General features: G+C 33.2%; 3 protein-coding genes across 3 annotated transcripts; 1 reads left to right on the top strand and 2 right to left on the bottom strand.

Annotated features, from left to right (window-relative positions):
* Positions 1–2881: 2881 nt before the first annotated feature.
* Positions 2882–5428, bottom strand: LOC106717616 (nucleoside diphosphate kinase 7). The gene is made up of 7 exons (XM_014511503.2): positions 5354–5428; positions 4996–5276; positions 4755–4916; positions 4473–4671; positions 3969–4214; positions 3331–3444; positions 2882–3065 (listed from the first exon to the last, which is right to left on the bottom strand). The coding sequence occupies exons 1-7, from the start codon at positions 5354–5356 to the stop codon at positions 2925–2927; spliced, it is 1146 nt and encodes a 381-aa protein (XP_014366989.1). The 5' UTR covers positions 5357–5428; the 3' UTR covers positions 2882–2924.
* Positions 5429–5476: 48 nt separating this feature from the next.
* Positions 5477–9529, top strand: LOC106717580 (nucleoside diphosphate kinase 7). The gene is made up of 8 exons (XM_045681192.1): positions 5477–5484; positions 6363–6531; positions 6843–7120; positions 7189–7350; positions 7491–7689; positions 8287–8532; positions 9162–9275; positions 9386–9529. The coding sequence occupies exons 1-8, from the start codon at positions 5477–5479 to the stop codon at positions 9527–9529; spliced, it is 1320 nt and encodes a 439-aa protein (XP_045537148.1).
* A 13-nt stretch (positions 9530–9542) lies between these two features.
* LOC106717599 (ARL14 effector protein) lies at positions 9543–10860 on the bottom strand. The gene is made up of 4 exons (XM_014511481.2): positions 10570–10860; positions 10280–10366; positions 10066–10206; positions 9543–9624 (listed from the first exon to the last, which is right to left on the bottom strand). Exons 2-4 carry the CDS (start codon positions 10357–10359, stop codon positions 9543–9545), a joined length of 303 nt encoding a protein of 100 aa, XP_014366967.1. The 5' UTR covers positions 10360–10366; positions 10570–10860.
* Between the last annotated feature and the right edge of the window lie 99 nt (positions 10861–10959).

Genomic DNA, 10959 nt, shown 5'->3' with positions numbered 1-10959 from the left:
GTCGCTGTCGCCCGCGACTCCGTCCGCGCGCATTTAAAAAAAACTTTATAGGGGTATGAAAAATAGATGTTGGCCGATTCTCAGACCTACTCAATATGCTCACAAAATTTCATGAGAATCGGTCAAGCCGTTTCGGAGGAGTACGGGAACGAACATTGTGACACGAGAATTTTATATCTAAGATAGCTGTCGCCCGCGACACCGTCCGCGCGCAGTTAAAAAAAAAAATCTTAATAGCGGTATGAAAAATAGATGTTGGCTGATTCTCAGACCTACTCAATATGCTCACAAAATTTCATGAGAATCGGTCAAGCCGTTTCGGAGGAGTACGGCAACGAAAACTGTGACACGAGAATTTTATATATTAGATTACGACGAATCTCCACTGTAGAAATACCTGTGTAACCATTTTATTCAAAAGTGATAACAATTATTGAGTTTTACGTGGATCCAAAATTTACAACAATTTCGAAATGACTGAGAGTAATATAGTCTTAGGGTCCGTTCACACAGACCTGGGCGGAGAACAAAACAGATTTATATCGTAAGTAAAATTAAGCTTTAAAATATTAAAACAAGGTTAAATTTAACTTTTCATGTCTTTTTTACGCTTATTCTTGATAAGAGATGACTTGTAAAGTAAAATTAAACCTTGTTTCAATCGTATAAAACTCAATTTTAGTTGAGTTAAAAAATCTACTTTGCTTTCCGCCCGGTCTGTCTAAACGGACCCCTACTCGTATATTGAAAATACTATCATATACAATTTGGATGATTATTTGCATCAAGTCATTCGTTTGTAAAACATAGCAAGCAACCTGTACGTGCCACATTCGCGAAATGTAGGTATTACGAGATGTAAACAAAACACAATTATTATTAGGTATATCAACGAGAACGTGTTTTCAAGCAAATTTGAATTAACGTGTAACACAAGTGTTTTGCAGAATTGACTCTTTCAGAATAAGCAGGAGATAAAAAACGAACTTATTTATTTTTAAATACTTAAGATTGTTCATTTGGTAGTAATTCGATTAGTGGTTTGTCAACTTTAAAAAAACACCTACACTACACATACAATCTTGGAATGTAGGCAGCCCAAGTGTGAGACAAAGTCAACTCTGCAGATCGACAACCTTTTAACGACCATCTTAAGGACTACTACGACGAGACACGAAATTACTTCCACTTCACATTTGGAACAGTTCAGCTAATTTTTGTCGTATTTATTATTATTCTGAGAAGGTTCTTAAAAAGAATAAAATTAAAAAAAAAGAGTAAATGCCGAACATCTGAATACAATATTCAAAGTTAAAACAGGACAACGTTTGTAGCGTCAGCTGGCGAGTGATAAATTTAAATCATTGTACTACGGCCTTTATTTCTCGATTTTAACTTATATTTTATATCAACTATAAATAGTTGAGCTAAATATTATTCGAAGACAAATTATTTCACTTCCAAACAATTTAAATAACAAAGTTGAAGGTCTTATATATATTACAATCTCTCGCAAATGTCATTAAAAAACTAAGTGTAAACATTCGGAATTCTCGTGAATATTTATTTATGTAAGTTTGATTTAAGTTCACATATGAAAGAAATAATAACAGCTATTTAATTAATAAAAGAAGTCTACGTATTTTCATCAATTAAGCTTTCAATATATTGAGCTGCTTATATCTTTCCTTGTACGGTATTTAGCAGAGATTAGACACTAAAAGTTGTAATTTAATAAAAAGACTTAACAATTATGTCTTAATGAAATTCGAACCCAAGTACCCCATGGTACCTTTTAGGCCACCAATAAGCTATTGAATCGTACATAAATTATGTAATCAGTCAAACTGCCGCGATTGTCTTGACGATAATAGCCGACATCGTTAAGTTATGAAACAGACAAATGTAAACAAACTCATGAGCATTGTGTTTGGAATGTGCCTTGTAATTTAATTTCGTATATATTTTGATGAGGAAGATGAAAGGAAACTGTAAGAGATTTAAAAATATTTTGCTATTATATCATTCAGAAAGTTACGAGAGAACACAGATTAAATATGATGGTCCATCGTTCTAGTTTATTCCCTGCTTGTTTTTTAATTATGTTTCTAATAAATTTAATAAAAACTCGTGGACTGTTATATATGTATTCCATACTTGTTTTATATTTTATAGATTTTATATTAAAGTTCATATTATGAGCACTTTTCTGCACTCGTTACCAAGTGGGACTGTGAACTGTCTTAAATCCCTATATCACTGTTGATGGGGAAGTATTTTTTTTTCTATTAATTTTACACCAATTTACTCAAATTTAGGGAAAATTGAGGACAGTTTTAAAATTAACAACAGCTTTGTAAATATTTTTGTATAAGGAAGCTATGATATTTCAAACGGTTATGTGGTAGAAAACATGAGCACATGGTGCAATCTTATTTGATTAGTTCAGAACAACTAAATAAAATATTAATAAAATAAAACAAATGTAAGATATGAATTATTTATTATAGCATCTTTAAAATAACACAATAAAGTTAGCAAAATCAGTCTTCAATAGTTCTAATTATAAAAACCATCATAAACAGAAAAGTTAAAGTCACCAAATTCCATCGATGCAACATTTGTATTCAAACAAGTTGCTGAATCCATTTTATTAAGAGGGATTTGTTTTTTGACAAATGTTTCGGCAATGAAAACCCACAGTTTTGTTACAGAACACAAATAAAATAACTGCTAGAGACTTCAATTCATATCTTAACAAGAATTCATACATTATATTCCACAATAGCATATTTAAATTCAAAGCAATGTTAGACTAGAATTAAAGCCTCCAAGGAGTTTTTACATAAAATATTTTCATATAATATGTTATAGGTGCTTTTAAAGCAAATAAAAAAAAACCTAATTAAGTAGTCAGCCTTAATTTAAAGATCTAGAATTTTGAAGAAGTATTCCACTTCTAGTAAACCGTCCACATCCAAATCACTACAATGAATCGCATTCTGTACTTTCGTTTTCCCTAATTTAGCTCTCAATGTGTGAGGACGTAATAATCTTGCTATTTCCTGAAAAATAAATTATAATAGTTAAATTAACACATTTTTTTCTGAATTGTCAAATATTAGCAAATTTTTCCTCATTTATTATATTTTTATTTAGTAACCAATTCAACTGAACTTGATGCATATGTTCGGGTAAGGTTCTGGACCATAGTCAACTGGCGGGATTCGAACCCACGAACACAATTTAGACTGTCCGTATCAAAGGACTATTGGCACTTAAATACATTTTATATATAGTATATTATAATAATTGCATATATCTACTAACAGGATCTGCAGGACCAACAAGTTTTCTGAATTCTACAGCGGTAACCACACTCTTATCTTTGGCCACTATTTCCATAGCAACACAAGGACCACTTGCTAACTCTTCAACCATACCCTGAAAATTAAAAATAATAAATACAAGATACACATATATTTTGCATTTAACTATACTTTAGTACAAACTAATATAACAAATAATGAGTCTTACTGATGGAAAACAATTACAGTCAAACCTGGATGTGAGAAACCTCTATAGGCGAGTCAACGTCTGATCCCAACTCAAAACCATAACAAACGAGAAATTTGGGTAATAATAATAAACTTTTTATTGCCATATAAATTAACAACTTTTTAAAACATAGATATTTACAATGTTCAGTGATGGGAAAAAGGATTGATCAGCTTCGAAAACACCAGTCAGGATACAGTGTCAAGCTGGTTTTCAGCCACCCCCTCTTCCCAAGATGAGAGAAGTAAGAGAGAAAGATTTTGCTTATGACTGTACGACTATATTGGAATATTAAAAATGATACATTTCTGAATGTGTCCTTAATGCTAATCTGATTAATCTGTGACTACATTTAGTAAATTAAGAACTACAAGTGTAATCAGTCTATGACATAGACATAGTATACAAACCTTATACTCTTGTACAATACCCTTGTACACTTCGTAAAATTCAGCAGCATTATCCATCTCTACTATGAACATATTTAAAGCTGTAACATCAAAACCTCCTTCGTCGATAATTTCTAAAGCAGTGCCTAATTTCCCTTCTCTGACTGCATGAGGTTTTACTATGCAAAGTGTACAGTTTGATAATGTAGCTGTAAGACGCAGACGTGTGGCACGTATTGGCGGGGGAGGGAAAAAATACTCTATATCCTGTAACAAAATAGTCAACAATAAGTATCGAGAATAAAATGTGAGATGAAGTAAAGCAAATGAAAATGTTTAGATGGATGGATGGATGTTTGTTTAAAGATATGGAATTGGAACCTGGAATGGGTCAATAGATCTTGATGAAATTTGGCAAAGATGTAAAACATAGTCTAAAAGAACACATAGGCTACTTAAGTTTTTTTTAAAGGCGCGAGGACAGAGTCATGGTTAAGCTAGTAACAAATAAATTGTAAAACTCACTTGTAATGCACCTTCAGGGTTTGAAGCTGCATGAACACAATTTCTAACAGAATCAGTTCCATACAAAGCTCTTATTGTGCCGGGCTCAGCTTTTAGTGGATCTCTATCTCCCAGAATTTTAATACAATGTGATACTGCTTCCTTTCCCACTAACTCCATACCATACACCAGCTGTCCACTGAGGTGTTCTAGTAAAAAACTATAAATAAAATTAAACATTTAAATAAAAAACTATAATAAAATTAAACATAATGTGGATGAAAAATAAGTATTGCAACTTACGGAAATGTTGAATCACCAACTAAAGATCTATAAAGTACATGTATATCTTCAGCAGAAAGTCTGGCTTTCTTCATTTTCGATATTCGTAAACCGTGGTCATTTAGATGCGTTATTATCTTACCCACAATATTGGTAGCCATCGGTTTGATCATTGCAAAGGTACTGTAATAATAAAATTATTTATCAATAATATTAAAATACATTAATGTTCACAGCTACAGATTATTTAATCAATACTTACACTTGTATATCTTTATGCAATAATTTTCTAGTATCTTCGCAAGCAAAATCTACAATTTTAATTAATCGTCCCAATATGGACAATGTACACCCAATGTAAAAGTTTTCCAAATTGATTCCGTTAACTTTTACTCTCCTTACAAACGTTTTCCGGTTTTTTAAATCGTACATTTCTAATGTATTATCAACAGGATAATAGAAAACATTGAACCGGCGAATAAGGCAAGCTTGATTATCGTACCATTCCCCAATAAAAGAATATTTGTCACTGTAAGCGCCCTCCTAAAATTAAATTTCACAGGATATTATAAATTAATTAGATAGCTTCATATACGTATAAAATTTCAGCACAGAATTACCATTTTTTAACATGTAAAACTACAAAACACTTTATCGATAAAACTAAAATAACCGTCAACAAAACGTAGTAAAATTGAAAACATGTCAAAGTCACAAAATCGCAATGTTGTCAACTTGTCAATATGAAGTTGTCAGTTATTTAGTTATGCTTTGTCCGTTTTAATTTTATTTTTATAATGTTATGACAAATTATTAGTTAGACAATTTGGCAAGGATTATGTAAAATCGGTTTTGAATCAAAATGATGGTTGTCCTCGTAGAACTAGAAATCGATATTTTTGAGATTTTTGCTTTTGAATTACATTATAAATAAAGTTCTTTCTATTCCTATTTCATTCTTCAAAACCAAATAAAGAAATAAATCTTTAAACGAAAATACGAAAGGTATTGAATGGTTTTTCATACATGGAAAAATAACTACAAAGTTTGTGCTAATTTATTTGTTCGATTAATATTATTAAAAGACCGATTTTCGATAGTTCATAGTTGTAGGTTAGGTGTGTATAGTACATCACTATGGTACCTGTCCATTAAATACCACTTTTATATTCATAAAATAATCAAACGGACAACTATAGAAAGCTAGACTGAAATCAATTTCACATTCATTTTCCTTTTATTTATGTCGAATTTGAAACCGAAATTAATACACTTAATCTAATAAATCTGTCGAAAAATTTATAAATAAACTACAAAAAAATAAATAAAATGGTGAGTTGTGTGTATTAAATATAGAATTTGGTACTTGGGGAACAAAAATACTCTTATGGCCAACACGAGCCAACTTAATCACCGGGTACTCATAACTCGTAGCGTTATAAAGATTCGTCATCAGGTGGTGACTGCTGACTCTGATCTTATGCCTCCATCGAGGGGGTCAGAGGGTTAGGTGTGACTAGGCGTAGGTCATAATAAACTACGCGGGCCCAATGTAAGTTGGTTGACTTCACATATATCTTTGAATTTTATCGCCGACATGTGAATAGGTTTTTTCGGTCACGTCTGCAGACGTAATGACGAGTCTATTGAGCGCTTGGTGGTGCAGGGGAAATTAGAGGGCACCAGACCACGGGAAAGGTCGCTCATGAGATGGACCGACCAGATTAGAGCGGCTGTAGCTGTCCCCCTGCACGAATGTACAAAAAAGGCAGAGAGTAGGGAGGAGTGGCGGCGCTTAGTACAGCGAGTCACCGATACCTGATGACCACGACCAGTTTGAAAAGACTGCAGCGACGCAGAAGATGTGTATAGGTTGCACCACGATGTTTTCCGTCACCATAAGAATTCCGAATTTACATATAGCGAGGAACGAACCGAAACATTATAATTACAAGTCCGGTCTTAATTTCTAAGCCAATGACCCCCTAGGTGAGGTGTTCAGTATTCAATAGATCAATTTTATTAAGATTTTATTCTCGGAAGTTAAAAAAATTAGAAAACGTTTTACTTATTTATCACGCTTTAAATTAAAGTGTCATATTTTTTCAGCCTGCCGATTATTTTGATAAATATACATTTTTATGTGAAATGTACGACGAAGATGCGGATGAAATAAAGGAATTAACGTTAAATTTCTTTCCTTTTGATAATTCTGTACAAGTTATCGATTCAAAAAAAGGGAAAAATTTATTACGACGAGTACATCTTCCTCCACTTAAAATAGAAATGCTTCAGATTGGTAATATCATTAACATTTTTTCCAAGTTACTACATATTGTTGACTGTGCACCGGCTACTCGAAGAATTCTATTCGATAACGTTCAAAGGTTAGGATACATTTTGTAACACAATTTCGTAAAAAAGTTACCAACATAAAACAATAAATTATTTACAGTACATTTGCAATAATTAAGCCGGTACCACCGAGCGAACACGGAAAAATTATAACATTCATAATGAAGAAAGGCTTTCGTATTGTTCGAATGAGAAACGGTAAATTAACTAAAGAATTTGCTTTAGAACTTTACGCGCATTTGTCTGGTAGCCATATGATGCCGTAAGTATAAAATTATTTTGGAAAATGAAAAAAAGCATAAATACTATTCCTATTCATACTTAATCCGCGGCGGTGGTTAAGAAACTGTAGTTTTTTTTTTATTTTAGGGAAATAGTTAAAATAATAAAATATCATTTCAGCATTATAATAGACTATGTAACTGGTGGAGAAATAATAGGTTTGGAATTAGTTGCACCAAACGCTGTTGCTAAGTGGCGTGAGTGTTTAGGTAGTACCGATCCTGCAACAGCAGCGCCGGGCACCTTGAGGCGGCTGTACGGGGAAAACAAGCTGAAAAACGTCGCCCATGGCTGCCAAACACTGGAAGATGCAAATCGTGTATGAGCATTAGAAAAATGCATTTTATTCCTTTAAAAAGTAAACGCTAAGAGTAGGTTTCTAAATTCGATACACATGAACAAAAACAAATTTTTATCCCTATTTAATCAAAGAAAATAAGAGATAATATATTTGTACGAGTGTATTGTCTGTGAAAACCCACGGTAAAGAACACAAATTCTCACAAGAAACCCTCACCTTTCCTCAGGGGCGGTTTTACCGTTGCCATTGAGTGCGGCTCTACCTTTTTTGGTGTCGAGGGAATATTCCAGAGATAGGAATCACCGATCACCACATCTTTACATCCGACCCAGCGCCGTGTGCGATCGCCCCACTTGTCCCTACCCTAACACCGCTACTGATTTTACACCTTTCCTATCGATTTTTATCCTTTAATTTTTATGGTATACAAAATTACCACAAAATATAAAGTAAAATTTTAATTTCAAACTGGTTTACCCTCCATGCATATGCAGTAATTTGCGTCCGAATTTATAGCGTCCTTACTAAGAAGCTGTTTTATGAGTTTAGATTCTTTGCTTTGTTTTTAGGTCTTATTTATTTAGGTACTTTTAATTTTCTTCTACTGTTCTTTAGATGCTAGATTTATATTTTGGATATGAAAATGGTGTGCCGAGAGTACCATACAGAGCAACCATGAAGGAATGCACTTGCTGCATCATAAAGCCCCACGTCATAATCGATGGTAACGTCGGATCAATTCTTGAACAAATAAGCACTTCAGAAGGATTCTACATATCTGCTATTGCCATGTTTTCAGTTAGTTTACTAAATGCCAAGGAATTTTATGAAATATACAAGGGTGTTTTACCCGAATATGAGGTAGGCATAAATCTTTATTTCGAAATTTTATAAAAGATTTTAATTAATAGGTGTTTAAGCAAACAATTGTTTTAAAATGATGGTGATTGATTGCGTAAAAGGTGACATGATTAGGGTAGTGACCAATGAATGACGAATGATCGATCTGGAGGACGAAACCTAGTGCGCCGACCAAACCTAGAACTGGAATAAATACAAGGGAATGATGATTAGTTAACATTATGTAGTGGAGTTGTGGAAAAGAACAAAGGCGCCACCTTATGGAAAATAAACGAGGTTTTAGCATTATGTGGACTTCGACTGATAGTCATGGGTAACTCAACTAAAATTGATGACCTGCAGTTCAGCTCACGTGTCGTATGTGTTAACCAGCTCACAGCTCAGCTCAATTTGAAATTGAATAGTTACGATTTGTGTTTAGAGATGCGAATTGCTAGTCACCATTCACCAATTAGCTTGCGGCTCTTCGTCATACATAGTTGTAGAACATCGCGATTAGCCATGAGCTGCCAATTTAGTTGTTGAGCTGCAGCTCAATGGTTCAAGTCTATGTGATCTGAACTTTAGAACCAGTAAATCTAAGACTGACTTAAATCCTTATTAATTGTAATTATTCTTTATTTTTACAGGCCATGTGTATTCACTTAGCTGAAGGCAGTTGTATTGCTCTGGAAGTAAAATGTAAGGATACGAAATGTTGTGTTGTTAGCGAGTTTAGAAAATTATGTGGCCCTAGAGACCCTGTAAGTACCTTTTTTAATATTAGCTGAATCTCCAGTATAGTGCACAGAATAAAGATTTAAATACAAAACTATGTTATATTGTTGTATAAAGTTTTATTTTATGATTCCAGGAGCTGTGCCGTCAGTTATATCCAAACTCAATCAGAGCGCAGTATGGGAAGTCCATCCTACATAATGCAGTACATTGCACAGATCTTCCAGAGGAAGGAGAACTAGAAGTTGAATACTTCTTTAAATTGCTTGCTTTTAATTAATTTATGTCATGAGTTATTTCTTTTTATAAATATTCTTAATACAAAAGTCATTGCCTTCAATTTCAATTTTTTCATACATCCATTTTCTATTTATCCTGAAAGGTAATATGTTTGTGTCTTTAAGTGTGTATTATAGACATTATTTATATAAACTATAAGCAATTCAGTCTAGAGATAGCTGTGTTCTCTTGGTATATGGTTTTTTATTCTTATAGAGTTAAACTGTTAACCAATTCATCAATCAACTTTTCACTTTAAAAAAATTTGCAAATTTACATTTTGTTTCACCAAAGAGCATAAGTTAAATTTAAATTATAAGAGTAATATTACATAAAAAGAAGCTTGTTATTATAACAGATCCAGTGATTAAAGACTAGGATGAACCATTAGCCTTAACCTAGCATTATATACTAATTTTCAGTTGTAGAAGAATCAAGCAGAAGAATATGTTCATTGCTTATTGTCTGTCACAAATCTTATTAATATTATAAATGCGAAAGTTTCGATGAATGAATGAATGTACTGGCAGCATATACCTGCATTCTGTTCCACATTTCGCTGACGTACATTTTGGACAGGGAAAATGGCAACCAGGGCATTTCTCATCTAAACAATCACAGAGGTCCCTGCCTGTAGCAGCTATCTGCCCTCGTTCATTGTAAATATTTTTATTACGACTGAAAAAGTAGTGTATTTTTTACGAAACATTATATATCATTATGAAACCTTAAGTTTACACAGAGAACTTACTTCATAAAATAGCTTTTTCGATTAAGTTTTCTTCTTTCACGTGCAGATGTTTCAGGATCAAAATCGTGTAGGAAGTGCATCTCAATTCTATAAAATTGCAATGCGTGTAAAAAAATAAGGAGCTATATGTAGGTAAACTGGTTACAAAGAACGGCGTTAGTATTTATATGCTTTATATAATTTTGAGTAGAAAAATTAAATCATTTTAATTTATTAGTCAGATATTATCCACGTTAACAATTTTATTAAAGATGTAAGCATATACAAGTATAAATTAAACAGCTAATTACCCAATCGGCAATCACAAATCGAAATTTGGCTTGAAACTTGAAAGTGATAGGAAAGTTGACATTGTCAACTTGAAATTTTTTTTCCGCCCATGGCGCAGGCTTTAGTCTTCCGACCATACTGCCTAAAACTTGACATTAATTAAATCACAGATTGCATCAAGTAAGGGTGGCGACAGGCAGGTGGCATTCTACAACTAGGATAATGTAAGCGCTGGCGTCAGTGAGCCTTTACCGTCTTTGCCAGGCCTGCGTTGCTAGCGCCAGATAGTATTCACGAAATGCAAGTTGTATGCTAGCACTGATTTTGAGGGCTGCTACACTACTTTACTGGCATAATGTACACCAGGCAAAAGTCGTAAAGTTCCATTTGTTATCATAGCAACACCGGTT

The sequence above is a fragment of the Papilio machaon genome, chromosome 2, assembly GCF_912999745.1.
Source record: "Papilio machaon chromosome 2, ilPapMach1.1, whole genome shotgun sequence".
NCBI lineage: Eukaryota > Metazoa > Arthropoda > Insecta > Lepidoptera > Papilionidae > Papilio > Papilio machaon.
The sequence above is the reverse complement of the archived record's forward strand: the minus strand, read 5'-3'. Positions and strand labels throughout refer to the sequence as shown.